This window comes from Podarcis filfolensis, assembly GCF_964270895.1.
Source record: "Podarcis filfolensis genome assembly, chromosome: 12".
NCBI lineage: Eukaryota > Metazoa > Chordata > Lepidosauria > Squamata > Lacertidae > Podarcis > Podarcis filfolensis.
In genome coordinates, this window is record NC_139614.1 from 32,039,220 (window position 1) to 32,060,531 (window position 21,312).

Genomic DNA, 21,312 nt, shown 5'->3' on the forward strand with positions numbered 1-21,312 from the left:
TTTCCCCTGAAAGGGGCCAGCAAAGTCCACATGCAGGCGTGACCATGGTGCTCGGGCGGACTCCCAGGACTGGACTGGGGCCCTTGGGGGATCTGGGCGGGATTCTTGGCAGGCCTGGCAGTGTTTGACCCAGGCCTCTATCTCTCCGTCGATCCCCGGCCACCACACATAACTCCTGGCAAGGGCCTTCATTCTTACTACCCCTGGGTGTGTCTCGTGTAGGGCTGTGAGGACCCTTTTGCGGAGGGGCTGGGGAACAACGACCCTGCTTCCCCATAACAGGCACCCCTTGTGGGCCGACAGTTCATGTTTGCGGGTTGTGTAGCCGGCGAATTCTGGCCCGGGGCTGCTGCTGGGCCATCCCCTCCACACCCAGTCCAGGACCCGGGAGATGACCCTATCTTTCTTGGAATGGTGTGCAACTTCTTGTGCCTGAATGGGGCGCTCGGGAAGCAGCTCCAGGCTCATAACCTCTTGTGCAGGTGCTGGGTCGGGGCCTGTTTCCGGTAGTGGTAGCCTGCTGAGGGCGTCCGCATGGCCCATCGCCTTCCCAGGGCGGTGAATCAGTGCATACTGGTAGCTGGCAAGGAAAATTGACCACCTGAGGACACGCGGAGACAGCACTTGGGGGGTCTGCTTTTCGGGGGCAAACAAGCCAAGCAACGGCTTGTGGTCAGTCACCACGGTGAAGGGCCGCCCGTACAAGAAATCATGGAATTTTTTTACTCCCTTCACTATTGCCAGACCCTCCTTGTCGATTTGCGAGTAGTTCCGCTCGGTTTCGTTGAGTGTCTGGGAAAAGTATGCCACCGGTACCTCTCTTCCATCCGGGAGTTGGTGTCCCAGGACAGCGCCAATGCCATAGGGTGAGGCGTCGCATGCTAGCACCACCGGCAGCCTCTCGTCGAAGTGTGCCAAGACCGAGTTTGAGACAAGCAAGTCCTTGACTGCCCGGAATGCGGCCTCCTGGCGCTGGCCCCACACCCAAGGGGCCCGCTTGTCCAGGAGTCTGTGTAGGGGCTCCGCTACTGCTGCCTTGTGGGGAAGGAAGGAATGGTAAAAGTTCAATAGTCCCAAGAAGGCCTGAAGTTCAGTCTTGTTCTTGGGCGCTGGGGCATCACAAATGGCCCGTACCTTGTCCCCAGTCGGGTGGACCCCTTCTGCGTCCACCATAAATCCCAGAAAGTCCACCTGAGGCACTCCTAGTAGACATTTTTCCCGCTTCACCTTGAGACCTGCCGTCTGGAAACGGTGCAGAACGGTGCGGAGGCGGTCCTCAAACTCCTCGGGTGTGGGCCCGGCAATCAACACATCATCGAAGAAGGGGGTGACGCCAGGAATCCCTTTAAGGAGAGAGTCCATTAGATTCTGGAATATGCCTGGTGCCACGCTGACACCGAATTGCAGCCGCTTTACCCTGAACGCTCCTCTGTGCGTCACAATCGTCTGTGCCTCTGCTGTGGCCTCATCTACTGGCAGCTGTTGATATGCTTGGGCCAGGTCCAGCTTGCCAAAAATTTTCGACCCAGCCAGGGTAGCAAGGACATGGCTGACCACTGGCACTGGGTATGCATGGGCCGTGAGGGCCTTGTTTATGGTACATTTGTAGTCTGCGCAGATGCGGACCGAACCATTAGGCTTGACGGGTGTGACGATTGGGGTTTCCCAGGGGGCATTAGGCACCGGCTCCAGCACTCCTTGCTCCACGAGTCGGTCCAATTCCTCGTCTATACGGGGTTTCAGGGCGAACGGGACCCGACGGGCCTTGAGCCTGACCGGTCGTACTGCGGGGTCAAGCTGTAGAGCAATGGGGGGGCCCGTATACTGTCCCAATTTCCCATCGAAAACCCCCGGAAATTCCTTGCATATGGCATCCACGTCCACTTGTAAGGTAGTGTGGTTCACCCCGGTGACGGCTAGCCCCAGTGGTCCAAACCATGCCAATCCCAGTAAGCTAATGTAGGGGCCCTTGACCACAAGCAAGTCCAGTTGCCGCGTCCGCCCTCGGTACTGCACCCTGAAGGTCCCCACCCCCATTGTGGGGACCTTACGTTTCTGGAAGTCCCGGAGGGTGAATGGGGCCGGCCTGAGTTTGGGACCCCCAGTAGGACACAGTTTCCTTAAGGTCCTTGCCGAGATTATGGATAGAGTTGAACCCGTGTCAAGCTCCATGCGGCATGGGGCCCCCTCTATCTGTACCTCTACATAAATTTTCTCTACGTTGGGGTGGGGCAACTGGTATACCTGGAAGTCCGTGAGCTCCGTCGAGTTGCCTTGGTGCGTTGGGCCCCGGGACCTGGGGCTCTTGGATTGGTCATCTGATGCCTGGCGTCGGGTGGGCCGAGCCCGACACACCCGGGCGATGTGTCCCAATTTTCTGCACTGCCTGCACTCTGCGTTGCGGAAACGGCAGGTCCACCTCTCGTGACTTTCTCCACAGCTTGCGCAGTTCCCTCCTTCTCGTCGAGGCAGCTGTGGTATGTGGGCTGCTTGAGTGCGCTGCTGTACTCTGTGCACCTCCTCCCTGTTGGATCCTGAGTCGTCGGTGAGGTCTTCGTGGTGGACCCTCGGTTGGGACGGCTGGCTCGGCCGTGCCTCTTGCGTCGACCTCTCGGCAGCTTCCGTTGCCAGGGCCTCCTCCAGAGCAACCTGGAACGTTAGGTTCTTCTTAGCGTAGAGGCGTCGTTGCAGCTTCTCATCCTTCAGGCCACCGACGAGGCGGTCACGAAGCATGTTCTCCAGCTCTGAGAAGTTGCAGAACCGGGCAGCTTGGCGGAGAGAGGTCACAAACCCAGTTATGGTTTCCCCAGGGGCTTGCCGCTTTGCGTAGAAGGCATTTCGACGAGCCACCACTGAGGGCTGTGGCGAAAAGTGCCCCTTCAGCTGTTCCATTATTGTTTTGTATGGAACAGTAGCAACATCTTCAGGTGCAAGGAGAGCCCGGGCGATTTCAAACGTCTCCTCTCCGCAGACGCTGAAGAATATTGCCCTCTTCTTGGCGTCTTCTTCATCGGTGACCCCTTTGGCTTCTAGGAGGAAGGTGAAACGGGAGGCGTACGCTTCCCAGTCTCCAGATGCTGGGTTGAACGGTGAGAAGCTGTTGTCGGTTGCCATTCTGAGTTCCTTGTGTCCCGGAGCTGAAGCCTGGATACACGGTGCGAGGCAGCGGTGCGGCAGGTGGCGGTGCTGCGGTGCTGTGTGTGGCAGTCAGCTCAGTGGGATCCCACCTTCGTCGCCAGTGAAATATACTCAGAGTCGCAAAGTGATTTCATGCTCTTTATTCAGCTCATAGTGGTGAGGAGGAATGAATGAATATCCCCTCAAAGTATCTGCTTTATATACATTATTTACACAATGGGCTGCACATGATTGGCTAATTCCGGAATTCTACTGTAAGCCAATCAGGTTGTGGATTCACTTGTATCTGGAGCATGATTGGGTGGTTCCTGCTAACCAATCATACTGCTGCATTGTTCTAGGACCAATCAGACTGCTGCATTCTGAATCCTATTGTTCTAGGACCAATCAGACTGCTGCCTTTTGGATCCTATTGTTCTAGGACCAATCAGACTGCTGCAGTTTGGATCCTATTCAACTCAGTACATAACACCTCTCATTGCTCTTTTTGTGATGTTGCTTATAGAACCAAGGGAAGTGCACCAAGTAGTTCAAGAGGCAGCAAGTAGGAGTGGTCGCTGTAATTCCCAGGGTAATTGTAAAGTTCATTTGGGATTATAGAATCCTAGGGCTGGGCTGGACCAAAAGGCTATCTGACCCAACTTCCTGCTGTGATGAAGGACCATCCCTCCATCCATCTGCTGCTTTCCCATACCTTTTGTTTATTTTTCTCATACATGGGCAGAAGGGCAGCTGAACAACCAAATGCGTTGAGCACCTAGGAAAAGTGTTGTAAAAATACCAGGACTGCAGTCCTGAACACATTCGAGCGGAAGCAATTTCCATTGCAATCGGTGTTGACATCATCAGTGATGTTGGTTTTCTGGGATAATTTGAGTGGGAAATTAGAATGCACATTAGGATAATTTGTATAGGGAAATTTGCATGGGAAAATGTTCAGTTTGCATCAGAAAAAAATTATCAGATCCCCTAGAGTATATTCTGATTTAGTATGTTGATGTTACTTGCATTTAGTAAGCATAGCAAAATAATTAGAAATGGCCAACCTCACTTTATACTGTATTTGCATTTGACAACCATTCATTGTGACTAATGAACTTATGAAACATGGAATTTTTCTGTGGAGAAGTAAGCGCTGGAAAGGTGTCCTGCCCACATCACTGGTCATCACTATTTACTGCTATATTCTTTATTTATTTGTAACTAGTTCTCAAGGTGTTGATTCATATATATTTACATGAATTGCAGTTAGGTCATGTGTTTTGTGTATCTGTAGGAAACTTTACAGCATGCTATCTATATGCTGACTGCATAATCTTGTATTGCCCTACACTTCGGAGATACGTGCATGTAGCTGCCATCATGTATGTCAGTCCTGGGAGTGTGATAATGAAAAACAGCAGTTGTGGGAAGCTGAAGTAACGCACTGTCAGTCACCTAAAAAAATACATGATGAATACATGCTAATAATAATAAGTATTCTTAAGTGTGTGTGTGTGTGTGAGAGAGAGAGAGAGAGAGAGAGAGAGAATGAATGAATGAATGAATGAATGAATGAATGAATGAATGAAAAAAAGATAGGACAGTCCCCATCCAAAAACTCAAATCTTAATAGGAATGTGAAATACAATACAAAAGAAGAATGGAGAGGGAAGAAGAAAACAAATAATAAATAATGGCATCACTAGGCGTCCACAGTTAATGTATATGCAAATACTTAAGCCTTTATATGCTAAACCTGCTCAACCTCTACTGAAAAATAAAATAATAAACTGATAAAGTATTGGGGTTGTATTCAATTAAGTTTTATTCAGAGAATATTTTTTTCTGTAAGCCGCCCTAACACCTGCAGGTTTAGGGTGGTGTATAAATTCAATAAATAAAATAATGAAATAAAAATAATGAAATACCTACTGGAATTAATGACCCTGTTAGCTGTGCCTATGGATTTTAAAGGATCTACTCAGAATAAGACCATTGCAAACTATTTGTGACATTTTTGGTGGGGAAAATGCATTGAATACAACCTTTCCTCATTAATTGTAGTTATAGTTTTGTTTCATTTCATATTGATTTCATTTTTACTTATTTTCACTTATATCCTGTTCAAAACCTCCCAGCAGTTCACCTGGGCCTCCCAGGCCGCCTCTCTTCTCTGGGCTGGGCTTTAATAAGATACCAGCATCTAGAGTGTTTTGTATCCTCTGGTTTTTTCCTGTGCTTCTTTTGCCTCTCAGCTAATCCTGTTATAAGGCCATTCAGTTGATGTTATGTGCCATCCCGGGGTATTTTTATATTACATTGTGGGGAAAATTTAAATATCACGGGGGAAATTCTGCATTAGTGTAGGTTTGGATTTTTTAAAAAAACTGACATAAATAAAGCCGCTATGATAAAGACAGTTGCAACAGAGGAAGTTGAAAGCTATATTTTTTTATTTCTGACTGTACGTTTAATTTGCTAGTAAACCATGCATGCAAGACTCATGAGTTTGCACAACGGTCACAACAAAATCAACCTGCTTATGGGAGGTCTTCAGCACTAGGAGGGATCTGCAAGGTTATCCTGTGCCTTGTGATTATTGGGTAGCCAAAATCAGCACTCCTGACACCTGCAGAAACCTCCCCCTTGAGATACAGTAACAGCTTCACTAGACATGCTCACTAAAAGAACGGTTCCTGGGAAACTAGGGCAGTGCTGCCGCCTTGTGGCCCAACACAAACATTTCCTTCTTGTTTCCCGGCCTTCCACGTGGCTGTGTGCCTCAAAGGAATACTAAACTCAATTGCAAATGCCAGTTTTGCTTTTAATCTGGAATGAAATGACAGCTGAATGAGGCGTCCATCAGGGACCCCTGCTTCCCTTGCTTTCAGCCTGCAGCCCTGTTTTTTAAACCTTCTGCCTTCTCCATTTAATTCCCAACTGCAATCAAACTTAGGTACAGCATGTGTAACTGCATTTGCCTACATTCCCAGGCAGGGATCTCCCATTCTTCTCTCTCTCAGTTGCTTTTCAACATTGTCTGTTTTGGATTCTAATCTCTTTGGGTACAGACACCTGTACGTTTCCCCTTATGTGGCCATAAGCTGCAATGCCACTGAAAAATAAGAACAGTGATAATAAGTAAACTCTGATATATCCTAAACAAAAAAATTTTTTTTTCTTTCCAGTAGCACCTTAAAGACCAACTTAGTTAGTTTTTGGTATGAGCTTTCGTGTGCATGCACACTTCTTCAGATACCATGCACACGAAAGCTCATACCAAGAACTAACTAAGTTGGTCTTTAAGGTGCTACTGGAAAGAAAAAAAAAATTTTTGTTTTGACTATGGCAGACCAACACGGCTACCTATCTGTATCTGATATATCCTGATACATTGAGGTTTTTCTGGTTGCAGTCCTAACCCACTAGCCTTGGAGTGATCCCCATTGAATTCTAATTGGCTTTTGCTTTTTTAACTTTGGGAGTAGAGGGGTGGAGGATTTTGGGGGGCACTGCTGGCTCAGCCACTAGGAAGACTGAATCAGCTGCTTCAGGCAGCAGAAGCCCCCAAGGCGACAGCCCTGCGGACACCCACCCCACCTGCTTCAGCACAGAAGCGGTGCCGGCGTCAGCTGAAATCGTGTGAGGTCTTGCTGAATGTGCGAGATCTCACATGATTAGCATCAGCGATGGCACCAGTTTGGGGGAAGTGTGCTTTAGAGGGATAGTGCCAGGGTGTGGCACAAAGTGCATTTTTCAAGTGGGTGAGATATGTCATCAGATAGTGAAAAAGAAGCGCAGGAGTGTGAATGAAGCAGGAAGTAGTGGTGCTTTTCTTGGAGTTAAATGCCTGATTCTTTCTTCCTTTCTTCCTTTTACAGTGCAATTGGGCTTCCCAAAGAAGAGGACTGGCCCAGTGACGTTGCCCTCCCAAGGAATGCTTTTCCTGCTAGAGATCCACAGCCCATTGAGCTTTTCGTAACGGATATTGATGAACTAGGCAAAGACTTGCTGCTTGTAAGTGTCTGCTCCACTGAAGCATTAGAAACTAGCTGCTGCCAGCATCACGTGACCCAAACAAAAAGCAATATGCTTTATACCTCAGATTAAGAACTTAATTCATTCTGGAGGTCCGTTCTTAACCTGAAACTGTTCTTAGCCTGAGGTACCACTTTAGCTAATGGGGCCTCCAGCTGCCGCCAGAGCACGATTTCTGTTCTCATCCTGAAGCAGAATTCTTAACCTGAGGTACTATTTCTGGGTTAGCGGAGTCTGTCATCTGAAGCGTCTGTAACCCGAGGTACCACTGTAAATGAAATTAATAGGAGTAGTGATGATGGGTGCAAATGTCAGAACCTCTGATTATATCTTTTTAAAAATATCCATAAATGAAGTGTGTTAAAATCTTTCCTGCTCATTTTGAATATTAATAATTATAGTGTTTTTTCTCTCCCACATGGTGTATTGTGGCTGGGTTGGAAGCAAGGACACAAAACCTCAGTTTTCCCATTATTTTCCTTTAATAAACGAACTGTTGCCATTCTTTGCTAAGCTTTTAAGGGACAGTATCATAAGATGAGCCTTGCTGTTGTCTCAGACTCCACAGTGCTTTCTAATTTGTAATTGTCTCATTTTCCCTACATACAGAAATGTTTGGCATTCAACCCCACAAAGAGAATATCAGCTTACGATGCCTTATCTCACCCTTATTTTCATGATCTGGAGAAATGCAAGGAGAATACAGACTCTGATTTGTCATCCCTTCAAAACTCCACTGAGATGACTACACCATAAGGCTGCTTGAGGTCCAACTTACAGATGAACAAAATGTAGATGATAAGGTCACCGTTGAGGGTAAAAAAACCATAGCTGTCTGACTGAAGGTTATTCCTCAGAGGCTCTATGCGTTGTCTGAGTGCTTTTTCGGGATGATGACCTGCTTGTCCTCGGAAAATGACCAAGTTGCCTTCATCAAAGCAAATGCAAGATTCAAGGTTTCCAGTGACTCCCTCTGTGGCTTGATGTTTGTTTAGTTGACCTGAGGATCACCAGGTGAAGAGAAGCTGCTGACCAGTTTTTGCTGCCATTTTCTTCTTCCTTACATTGAATGGTGCCGTCGTGGATTAGAGAAATCCAGTCTCACTACCAAAACCTGACTTAACCTCGGTGTCTAGGTGCTGAAGTCTGATTTGGTACTCCTTTGGAGTTAACGGTGATAGTCTGTTTGCTTTGCTTAAAAAAATGATTTCAGAAAATTACTTCCTTAAAAGCAATATTTGAAAGAATGACATTGAAAATACTGAACCTCTATACAGCCTGCAGTTAAGAGAAATGTGTACAAACACATCTGGCTATTGTAATCACACAGGAATGTCCTTCCCTGATAGGAAACATGAGATGATAATTACAGCATTTTGTTGCTACTCATAATAACTTGTGTCTCTAGCTTAATGCACAAGGGTATTATTAACAAGATTGTGCACATATGGAAAAGGGAAAAGGGGTTTCTTTAAAAAAAAAGAATGTAAGGATCACTTCTCTAGTCTGCTGACGTTATTATGTCAGTCATCGCAAAGTGTAACTTCTTTATTCATCCTTTCATGATACTGCTGTACATCTTCAGCAGTGATACATTTCCGACATCTATCATGCCCAGTTAACATGTTTAAATGGGTATACGAAAAACCAAGTGTTCCTTTAGTATTACCTCTATATTATTTTCAGCGAACAATGAAAAGCACATGCTGAAATGTTTTCCCTGTCTTTGGAGAACAAATCTGACTTCACAATCCTATTGTCACTTACCTGGAAGTAAGATTCATTGAACTCAGTGGGACTTACTTTTGAACTGACAGGTATAGGGTTATAGTGCAAGGATGCAGTCCTGTGTGCTTTTTCCTGGGAGTAAGCTACATTGAGCACAATGGGACTGACTTCCGAGGAAGCATGCATAGGATTGTGTTGTTAGGAGGCAAGTGCTTGCTACAGCATTGCTTAACATACAAACACTGAACGCCCTACCCACAATAAACCTCAGGCACTGGAGTGCACAAATTGTCCCTGCATATCAACCTCAGATCCTTTACATTTCATGTAATTTAGGATATTTTATTTTTCTACACCGTGAAGCAGGAGGAGCCCTTCTGAATCACCGTTTAGATTGATCGCTTTGCTCTGCTTTCTCTGCCAAACATGCCAGCCAGCTTTATTCAGTAATTCACCTAGCTGCCTTATCACAGATACTTTAAATGTTACATTAAATTTTGTATATATTTTAGTTTTAAGGGTTTTTGTTTTTTTAAAAAAAATAGAATTTTAAAAAGAAAATTTATTTTTGTAGTATGGTTTTGATGAAATATTTTTAATCCACGAGAGAAAGATGTACTCCTAGCCTGGTTCTACTGTAGTGATCCAGATGTAACTCTAGGGAAATACTGCCCAAATGTGTTACAGCTGTGACAACAGCAACAACCAGAGGGATAGGTGCTGTTGGAAATAACTGATGGCTAGTACTGTTAACACACACAATAATTATTGCTGTGCTAACCCATCCTTTTGTTTTTGTTTTTGTCGTTTCAATTTACTGTGGGCCGAAATCTATGGGACAATTGGGCAGTTCTGTCCTTGGGTGCAATTTTCTCCCAGGGGACAGGCTGACCAGTATTAGACCCCTAGCATGGGGACAGGTGGCTTTAACCCTTTGCATTACCAATCTGGAGTGGGGCTCTTCCCCCCCCACACACACACCAAATCTGTTTAAATGGGACCTTTCTTTGCAATGCAGATTACAAGTGCAGGGAAGCCCGATCCAGATCAGAATGAGAGCACATAGGGTTAAAGCCCGCTAGCCCCATGCTTGGTTGCCAATCAGAATAGGGAGGCCAGCACTGGATATGAGGACCTATACTCAAGGGCAGAACTATGCTGGTAAGGTCACTTGTAATTTGGCCCTGAACTGTATCAGCCACTCTTTTGTCCTTGCATGTTCACTTGTATGAGATTCCTCCAACATTTTCTGGTGCGTTCTCCATGCAGCAGCAGGGAAATGGAAGGATGTTGGTGTGCAAAAGTTCTCCAACACAGTGGACTTTCCCCCCAGGTGCTGCTGCTCATCCTTTGCCCTAAAGCCTCAAATGAAGTGTAGAGAAAGCTTTCTTTTGGGTGTGCCCTGAGCATCGCATGGCACAAAAGGTTTGCTTTAGGTGCAGTGTGTAGCTTCACTTTGCATGCTTAATTTTCCTGGTCTTTAAGTAGTGGGCACGTAGATGCCCAGTCAGAGCAAGGGGAGGGGATGACCCTTTTCTACCACCAACATCCCATGGTGTGATCCTGACTAAAATTGCCCCCTCGCCCCCCATTGCTTTTTTGGGCACAAGGGAAGGTGCTATTGGCACAAACAACAACTGTGCGGTGGGTTTTGATTTTACTCAATATCACATTGCAAGAGTAAAGGGGTAAAAAAAATCCCCACTGTAGGCCTGATCACGCCCTGCCCCATACAGATGGCATTCAGAACTATAAAAAATTAAGCTCCCAGGACCAAACTATCCTTTCATATGTCCCACTGATGCAATTGGCGAGGTGTGAAATTATTCTGAGTGCTGCCACTAGGTGGTGCACATTTCCAGAATTTTGAAGGAAGCATCCCTTTTTTATGTTCCTGTAAGCCAAAGGTCTATGATCAAAACACCTTTTACAAAAATCAATCAATGTATGTAGCCATGAGTGCCACTATCTCTATGATACTGTTTTTCTTATCTCTGAAAAAAATGTTATCTGCATACAGCCCAAATTAGCACTTTCCAGGACCTGTAATTTTTCCGTAATCGAAGTACACCTGCATCTGGGAAGGACTATTGGGGGTGCACTGTAAAAAAAAAGAATGCTATGCTATGGTAGTTTTCTGCCACTTAACAACACATCTAAAAGTTAATTTCCAGAAGCTGAAATCATCCATTTGTCATAGTATCCGTAACAGCATGTCACTAAAACTTAACCTGCTGATAGTTGATTTATGGTAGTCACAGGGCAGAGCGATGTCATGACTTTAGGTCATGCCAGGTCCCACCATCTCACAGTTCATAGATGCAAAAGCACCTTGCGTGACCAGTCGCCAACCTCAGTCTCTTTCTAATCTACCCAAATTGCTGCCATGTTTGAGGTGTAACCAAGCTGCCCAGGAGAGGATTGGGGAGACACCACAGCTCAGGGACAGAGCACGATCTTTCCATATGGAGAGTCTCTGGTTCAGTCTCTGGCAACTCTGGAGAGCACTGCCAGCCAACACAGATGGGAGCAGGCTAAATAGACAAATAGCCTGACCTGGTATAAAGCTGTTTCCTGGGTCACTGATTAGAGAAGGAACCTTTCCATACTTCCCAGTGTACTCCCGGTTACTGGCATATTAATCCTGTCATTCAGCTGCTTATATTTTTGTTTGACTGTCCCCTTTAAAGTGTCCCCCCCCCCCCCGCAACACCAGGTGCCACAAAATATAAGTTATGGACCTCTGTAAGCTTTAGGATATGTAACTTTGTGCATATCTGTTCATTCAGCACAGGAATGGAACTATAAATGCTTAGGGCACCTCTGCATAGGAAGCTCTCCTGCCTCCAGTTAAAATCTTTGGCCCCAATCCAGAGAGCCCCTCTAGAACGCACAAGGGCTTGGGGTGACCAGTGGGGCCCCTTGCTTTTTCCACTTCAGGCCGCAGTTCCTTATGCTGCACTGGAAGGTTCCCTGGTGTCTGAGGATCAGTTTTTCAGGCAGTTGTGATGAGATGGAAAAGAATCAGCCCTTGCTGCACACGCCAAGCCCACCAAACACAGCTCTCTGGATTGGGATCTAGAGCACCAAAGCGGGTGTTCAGGAGGAGTCTTCTGTGGGAAAAGAAAAATACTTTGCAGGATAGGACATCCCTGTGAACCCAGACCATTCAATGAATTTTGTGGGATATTGCATCAGCTACATGGTTCTTGCCATTTGCCATGCAGGTGGGATAGATCAACACAGGCTCTGACTACTTAAGCATGTGCAGTGTGCAATCCGAGGCATAAAGCCCTAGGCTATGTTGTACTGTACACCAACATCCTCTGCCCCATTGGAAGGTAATACCCTGAAGCTCTCATATCATTTAGTTCAGCTGCTTGGCTTAGCAGAAGTCACAGACTGGCCCTTTGCTTTGTTTGGTATCATAGATCAGCCTTGTTTGGATTGTCCACCTGCATTTTCATTTGCCAAAATCTATTGTCATGTTGCCTAATGTATTGTGCTCCGTTTCTATATTTATATGAGATACTTGTTTTAGAATAATGTTTTATTTGTACAAAGGACAAATCTCTTGGCTGCTAGAAACAATGCCTATTTTAAAAGGTGGAATAATTAGATATGCTGTGATAGTCTTCTAGTTAAAAGATAACGTCTCCCTGCAAACTTACAAATATTATCAGGACTTCTATATAGATACATACCGGTCATAAAATGCATATTATGCTTTAAAAGGTCAGGCATTTTAACTGTGTTTGCTGTGTCAAATGAAAGTGAATACAAAAGCATGCAGTGCTTTTGCGGTGTCTGCTATGTGAAACCTTTCTAATTAGTATCGTTCTGTTTGAACTGAAGTTTGGATGAGATTCGCTAGTATAATATATGGATCAGAAATTCTCTACCAGTACTTTCTGTCAGATGTTCTCTCATATTCTGCTTTTGGACAGGGTGTTAATTAGTTCCATCCCACCCCACTCAATTTCATTGACTGGTATTGGGACATAATTTCAGGTATTCTATATCTGTAGAGATACAATGTTGAGACCAGAGCTTTGGAAGGCAGTGGACATTGTCCACAGTAGGTATACCTAGAGAATGGGTGAGTACCTTAGTCATAATAAGATTTTAGCACATAACTCTGTGCTTGTGTTGCTCGTTCCCTCTGCATTCTGCCCAACGTTGCCAACTTCCCTTGTTCATAATATTGTTCAGCATATTGCCACAAATGCTTGCAAATGTGTGGTTCAGTGAGAATCAGCAGTTCAGTGAGGTTCAGCCGTTTCCTAGCATATAACATTCCAAACTTTCATTGTCAGCAAAGGGCTCTTCACAAAATGGCTACTTCTGTCCAACCCATTTTTATCAAAATGTAGAGGAAAGACTATTCTTGAGCTACCCTCCTATTACAGGTTCTAGTCCATGAATGCTTAAGTTGCAGATTCCCAGCAATGTACCTTTTTGCCATTTTTATTCATTTGCTCTGAACCAATGGTGTTCAGACAATTGCAAAGGTCCTCTTTTATGAATCAATAAGAACTGCTGGCTTTGTGGTGACTTCAGGAGAGGTAAATCCTCACACTTTTTTGAGATTTTGCTCTGTAGTGGTCACTTGCTATTCCTGCTACTGAATTTGGTCAAGCACTTTAATCCTAAGCACAACTACAACCCACTGAAACCCCTCCAAGTACTGTGCTTAGGATCAGGGTGTTTAAAAAAATGTTCCTCACACTAGCACGAAGCCACGCCTCTTAGTATTTATATTGTGAACAACATAATGTAGAAAAGTGCATGGAGGTCATGCAGGGAAATTATATAACCTGTTTATGCAAAAACAGCATTGTGCATGTCCTGTTAGTACTGAGATATGGGTAGCCAAGCATGTGGGCTAGAAGTCCCATCATGACCGAGGCTAGAGTTGTGATGGTGCACTGGGGCAAATCCCATAGGAGGGCCTAGGCAGAATGTAGAAAGCAAGAGCCATAGAAATGTAGCACAGCAGAGGTATAGCTGAGCATAGTTTGGGGAACAGTTCACCTGAAGAAGACTGGGCAAGATTGGCGAGGAGCAACAAGTAAAAAGAAAGGCAGGCAGATGAGGAAGCTAGAAGACTGGCCGGCAGAGAGACCCAAGAATAGTGACAAAAATTGCCTTAGGAGGAGAGCTACAAAGCCACATAGCAGAGCCAGAATTTGGTTGTTGTCAAATCAAAGACAGCCCTGACCAGGAAACAACTGAAATCAATGAGGGTCAGGAGGAACTGATGGGCTGCCTGCAAGGACCCATGCTGGAACCTTGGAAGAGAAAAATTGGCTCACCACAAGAGCAAGGAAAGGAGGGTCGCCAGCATGGACAGCTGCCTTATTCTGAGTCAGACCATTGGTGCATCCAGCTCTGTATTGCCTACACTGACTCAGCAGTGCCTTTATGCATTTCAGACAATGGTCTGTTCCAGCCATCCTTGGGAGACGCTGGAGATTGGAACAAAGCAGACTCTCCACCACTGAGCTATAGCCCTTCCCCAAGTACAATAATGAGAAACACACAAGGTATTGTGCAGACAAGCTGCATTTATTACTTAATCACTTGTTCCCAATGCATTTGGGTTGCTTTTCCTCGAGGGGATTTATCCAGCTGTTAGCTCGATACATACGGCATCTCTTGCATGCAGTGGGGTGCTATTGTCTCCAAACATGATTTCTATCACTTCCAATGGGTCGCCACAAGGGACACCAATGCACACTTTGGGAAATTAGTTCAGTTAATTCTTGACAATTAGCAGAAGAGGTAACGTAGGAGTGAGGGGAGCCATGCATGTCCAAGCAAGCGTACAAAAACTCCATATAACTTTGGAGGAACTCATTTATAAAAACCTAAAAGTAGCCAAGTAAGCAAAAACCTTGGGTAAACCTTCATTAGGATAGAGCAGGATTTTAGTAAGTTTTGAAAGCTAATGATTAACAGATGCTAAGGCTATGGGAAACTGTGGTGCTAATGGGAAAAAGACTGTATTTCTGTACTGCATGCAGAAGGTCCCAAATTCAGTCTTGGGTATCTTCATTTGAAAGAATCGTAGGTGGTTGAACAAGGAAAGAGTCTGCCTAAGAACCTGCAGAGCAGCTGTATTTCTAAGACAATAAATGCAAAAACCGTATGGTAAAAAGACTGAATCCATGGGCATGACTTGTTCAAACTATTTTTTTATATAAGCTCTGGATCTAGTAATTCCATAGCAATTTACCTTTCTTGCACGGTGTGACATGATAACTTTAAAAGTATTTCACAACATGGAATCAAAACCCAGGGACACTTCCATATTAATACAATTTGTGTGTTGGAACTTTCGTACAGAGGGGTTCGTTTTTCCTCGCTGTAAAAGCATAATGGCATCCTAGATTAAGGCTGCAGTTCTAACCCTCCCTCACCTGGGAGTAAGCCCCACTGAGTTCAGTAGGACTTACTTCTGAGTAGACATGATTAGGCTCACCTGTAGGTTATGTTTTTAAACCTACTTGCACTGTGTCTAGCACAATGTATAAGTTAATGGAAGGTACCAATGAATAGTCTTGACTGGTGCTGTTCAGCATTTCAAGCGTTTTCATAAGGCACTTTAGAATGAGCTTGTCCAAAGCCATTTCAGGTCAAACCTGAAACACATAAGGTGTTCAGTTCTCTCATTAACCTGGTTTTTGCATTTGCAGGAGGAAATCCTGTTTTCCCTGGAGCGAGGGAAAGGAACCTGTCACCCTCCAGATGTTGCTTTCCTAACTATTGGCCATGCTGGCTGGGACTGATTGGAGTTCAAGTGCAACAATATCTGGAGGGCCACAGGCTCCCACCCCTCCACACCTTGTTCAGAGCCCAGATGCTAACAGTATACCCTGGTAGGTTCTGATATACAGCAAAATGAGTATTGGTGCAGCAGTAGAGGCAACACGTTGCATGCAGAAGGTCCCAAATTCAGTCTCGGGTATCTTCATTTGAAAGAACCGTAGGTGGTTGAACAAGAAAGAGTCTGCCTAAGAACCTGCAGAGCAGCTGCCTGCCAGAGTAGACCATCCTGGGCTAGATGGGCTAATGGTCTGAAGCAGAGTAAGGCACCTTTGTAAGTTCCTAACAAATTGTTCTCCTAGCTAAAAAGGAAAGCACTTAAAGCCCTGCCTAAGCCTTGGAGGGCCACTTTGATGGTGGAGTCAGCAGCAGAGAGGCCAGGGCCCTGACTCGCCACCCTTACAAATCCTGTTGCCACTGACTGGTAATCACATAGTACCATTCAGGAGGGCTGAATTTATATGGCGGGGGGGCTTGCATTTTTAAATAATAATGATTTATCCCATGCTCTTTAGATCTACTAGGACAGGGGTTGCTCTCCAGATGTTGTCAGGCTCCAACTCGCATTTATCCAGCAACATGTGGAAGGTCACAGTTTTTCCACTTTTTATTCTTCTGATCCAGTACTGCTTTTTATTTTTGAATGATGTGTTCACCTTAGCAAGATCAAATACCAACTGAGGTCCCCATTTTCTCCACATATTTGGCGTGGCCTTTCTGAAGAGCCATCGGTAATAATCTGTTCTCCTTGACTCTGCATCTCATGCTGTGTCCCTCAATGCCATATTGTAGTGGTCTACCTAAAATGCCTTCCCCTTCAGCCATTCCACCTTTGCTTTTGCCACATATTGATGACAGAATAGTGTATATGGTGGGGAACACCTGCATTCCACCTCAGCCGCCTGCTGTTTAGACCCTGTTATAATATCCCCCCTCCTGCTAAAGAGAGTTGTGTGAAAGGCTGTGTGTCTGGGTTCACTGTGTAAACACAGAAGGTTGGTGCCTGGGGCAGAATTTGCCCTGTGAACCTGAGCATTCATATAATATTATATATATATATGTAAAAATCATCGCTTCAAAGACCTGTTTTATAACTTGAAATCCAGAATGTGGGGAATATGGTGCATTCTCTTAGAATCAAAACACGTTTTCATTTGTACATGTGCCATTGAGTAGTTATTATTATTATTATTATTATTATTATTAGTCATGTATTTTTATTTCCTCACAAGTTAATATTCCTTCAGTCCTAGGGCCTGAACATGCAAATATACAAGAGCGGTATAATTTGTCGCCTGCAATTAAGCTAAATGCTTCAGTTGGTTTCAGCTGTGGTCCCAAGTACAGCTCCATCGTAATCAGTGGGATTTAACTTCTATGCAATAGCCTTAATCCAATGGTTCTAATGGAAGTCTAGAACGTCATGGTCATGGAGTTTCACATCTAAGCACAAGGAGATCACTCTGTACATGACAAGAATCTCCTGTTCATGCATGGATCCCTTCATGGAAGAGAACGGGAAGGTTCTGCACATGGACTGTGTCCCCTGGTTCTTAAACTCTGGGTGCTTGGATGTGTAAGCAGAGCTCCCATGTAAATGGATCTCCCCATTCACTTGAATAGATGGGAGCAGCACTGGGCTATCCTATTAAGGCAAACTGATAAGATTATGTGTGCATGTAGAGTTCCCATGCTTCAGTTAGACTAATGGATCCAGTTACAGATAGGTAGCCGTGTTGGTCTGCCATAGTCAAAACAAACAAAAAAAATGTATCTGAAGAAGTGTGCATGCACACGAAAGCTCATACCAAGAACTAACTTAGTTGGTCTTTAAGGTGCTACTGGAAGGAAAAAAAATTTTTTGTTTAGACTAATGGAGTGATCCTAAAACTTACTGTCCCAAATAAATGTTTTTGATTGAGCATCCAAAGTACCATGATACAAAATGCAGCTGTATCCATTTTTGGCAGACAGATATGCCAGTGCAAATATTGGTGACAGGGCTACAAATCATCCTACTAAAGTCAATTCCTCTAGCTCAGCTGGCTTGGGCTGTTACAGAAATAGAATAAAATCTCAATCCTCAACCCATTTATCCCCGAGTAGTTTCATTTACATTTCTTGAAGCCAACTGACTTTTCTACAGGATCATTGCAGTGCAAGTCATTTCAAGACGACAGTTTCAAGGTCTCGACCCTAAGCATAGTTGCTCTTCAACATCTTCCATTGAAACCAATGAGATTTACTTGGGAATAAGTGTGTTTACAATTGCAAGGGAGTGTTTGCAGTCTCAGGTTCCTGGTTCGTAACTGACTGATGCAGTGAGGACACATGGTTAGTAACAGCACTTGGACCCAATTGTTGGGGTCAACATTTGTTGAAAAGATGGACATTTATATCCAAGTTATTTTATCTGCAATGTAAATGATTGCTATTTTAATTGATGTGTGCTTTTCTTTACTAAAATGGATACTACTATTGGCTTCTCAGAGTTAAAAACAAGTGTAGTATATTACTAGCCTTTTTAGGGAACGTGTCAGTAGCTGCAAGTGTAGAAGGTCTGTGCTTTTACAATATAGGTTGCCTTAAAATGTTTTAGATATGCAAGCTGCTAATCTGATTGTAGGGACTAAATGTTAGACAGGATATAAAGTACATAATCTGAGTGAGCTGCATAGTATAATATTTGCATTTTGCAACTGAAGAGAGAAAGCTTATTGGATGTAGTATTTTTTAGGTCTCATTTGTTTGTTTTGGATTTTTTTAAATGTATGTAAACTTGAAAGTTTTGGTAAAGCGAAATGTACATGTAGAACAGTAGAGTGGAAAAGGATCGTGCTGGAAATTAAAATTAGAAGAAAAGAGCTTGATTTATTTTCTGTGTTTTGGTTTGACATTGTCACTAGAAACTAGTCAGTGACGGATACCTAAAGCCGTTTCACTGATTTCTTGTCATTAGAGTAAGCCTTAGGTATCACTGTACATAAAGGTTTTTGTAACAGAAGGAGAGAGGGCCGTTGTGCTTGGATCCTGCTTACAGGCTTCCCACAGGCACCTGTGGGAAAAAGATGCTGGACTAAATGGGCCACTGGCCTGATCCACCAGGCTCTTGTTATGTTCTCTTAACTATGACTTACAAAGTATTCTGTGTTTATTGATAGGATTGCCAGCTTACCACAAAAGCTTTGACTAGCCTGCTCCCGTTTCTTTATTAGTGGCATGATTTGCTGAAATCAGCAAATGACCCCTTTCTCAGCACTGAGATGAACATTATCACTGGCTAATGCTTGTAGATCAAGCCGCTGATTAAAATGCTGGCAACCTAATTGTTGAACCATAAATGAAAGCCACAGAGCTAGAAGTAAATATTGGCATCTGGATATGAAAGTCTGTATTTCAAAAGTACCGTTTTCATGGTTTAGGCTTAGTTGCAAGAGTTCATGCCTACCAAAATATTGATTCATTATGTGTATCCTTCTATAGGCGAATGGTTGGGGGAACATATTATGGTGAGATTTGTTGTTAAATGGTTTTATCTTTATTTTTGTGATAGTCTTTACCAAGATACTAATCATTGTAAATTAAGGGGGGGGTGTTAAACTAGCAAGTGTCAAAATGGGAGTTTTTGGGTCATTCTCAAACAAATATTAAGTGTACTTTGAACTTGATGCCCTGAATAATTTCCTGTAACTCTGCAATGCAGCAGGGACTCATCATATTCTGAGAGACATCTTTTTTGTAAGGGATGCTGTTTTAAAATCTGAAATACCTGTGAATTTATAAAAGCCTTGGTGTACAATGTTATGGTGTTTAAAAAAAAACAGATTAACATCACCTGGTTCCTGTGATTTATTATTATTGTTATTTTTCACTAGTAGATGCTCCCTATCAACTTTAGTGCAATCTGTCTAAACTAAAAGCAATGTAATATAAATGTGGTCTTCAACATGGTATCTCTTAAAATAAATCAGAGAAATTTCCTGACAGCTGGGGGGGAAAACACCAGAATCTAGATGCAAGTATGGTGAACTTGCCGGACTCCAACTCCCATCAGCCTGATGGTCAGGGATGATGGGAGCCATAGTCCAGCAAAATAGAATTGTAGAGTTGGAAGTGACCCCAGAGGATCATCTAGTCCTTCCCCTGCAATGCAGGAATCTCAACTGAAGCATCCATGACAGATGGCCATCCTACCTCCACTTGAAAACATCTGGAGAACCACAGGTTCCCTGGCCCTCACCTAGATAATTTTAGAATATGATCTGAACAAGGGTGAGCACCAGTTTAAAAATTGTGAGCCTGGTGCTCATCTTGTGTAAACAAATGAAGTGAGTGACCCTATGAGCCTCAGCAGTGCATGGGATACAATGGGGAGGTCACAGAGCCGGCATGTGTCTCCTTGTGAGAGTTATTCACAGCCTCCTAAGAAAAATCTTAAAGATGGAAAGGTTAAACTTGAGATTCTCGGTGCAACGTGTGGAGAAATAATTGCCAGCTAATGCTTTTCAATTGCAAGCAGGCAGAGCCTGACAGTTGTTTTCATGTGCCAAGCTTATTTCATGTGCAACAGCTCACGTCTCTGTGCTGCTGCAGCTAATGAAAACCATTAGATATGAGTCAGTGGAACTGTAGCAATTGACACGAATAGACTATCCTAGCCAAGGCACTGTATGTAAAACTCCCATGTACGATTTCATCCCACACAGTTAAATGTTTAACTAACTGAAAGCTGCGTGACTTGCAGCAGGAGGGAGCCTTTTTCAGCCTGAGGCCTGCATCCCTCATAAGCAACTTTCTGGAGGCCGCATGCCAGTGGAAGGAGAGACCAGAGACAAAAATGGGTACAGCAGTGGATATGACTCTTTCCTTTGTACAGTAGAATACGTTCCATCCCTGTAAAGGCCAGAGGTTTGAATACACCTTCACCTTCCATTCAGGAAAGCAATATGTATTATCGCATTTTAAGGACACATTCCAGGCTGACAAAAGCATTCAAGGAAGGCCTGTGAGGGACATGACCTGAAGAGAGGCGAGCCAGTTAGAAAGGCTTCCCTCGTGCTTGACATGCCCCACTCCTGACCTAGCAACATAATATGAGCTCACTGTTCATACTTAGTACTTCAGCCACATCTGGTTTTAAAATCAATTTCCCTTGACACTCTCAAGCCTACCCGGACTACAGTTTTCTTTTCAAAAATGTGTGGATTCTGTGTGCTTACTCACTGCTGGTTAAAATGGTTTGTGCTTCTCATTGAGCTTGTTCTGATTTTCTTTGGGTCATTGCACATACACTGAAAAACATAATCATGATACATCTCATACTCCTTTTATATGTTCTGGTTTTCCAATATCCAGTTACATCAAAGAGTTACAAACAGTAACAGTGGGGTATACATAATACACTATATGGACTCCTCCAGACCACCTTTTTGTTCAGCATTCATCCCAATTTGAGAGCACAAAGCTTTCACAGTGTTTACTACACCCAGTGTTTACTGAGCAGTCATTCTGATTTGTTTATGGGATGAATGCAGTGCTTTTTTCTGGAGGTACTCAAGGATACACAGTACCGACACTTTTTTTCTCTAGAAGAAAAGC

General features: G+C 44.1%; 1 protein-coding gene across 5 annotated transcripts in view; it reads left to right on the top strand.

The window, feature by feature from the left end:
• The window catches only part of CDK6 (cyclin dependent kinase 6), a 102,473-nt gene extending 91,651 nt beyond the window's left edge, over nt 1–10,822 (top strand). For all 5 annotated transcript variants that reach the window (XM_083578861.1, XM_083578863.1, XM_083578862.1 and 2 more), the window contains 2 exons: nt 7,002–7,137; nt 7,768–10,822. In XM_083578861.1, coding sequence (XP_083434987.1) covers nt 7,002–7,137; nt 7,768–7,914 — 283 coding nt within the window. In that variant the 3' untranslated portion in view covers nt 7,915–10,822. The remainder of the gene's footprint in view (nt 1–7,001; nt 7,138–7,767) is intronic.
• Nucleotides 10,823–21,312: the final 10,490 nt, after the last annotated feature.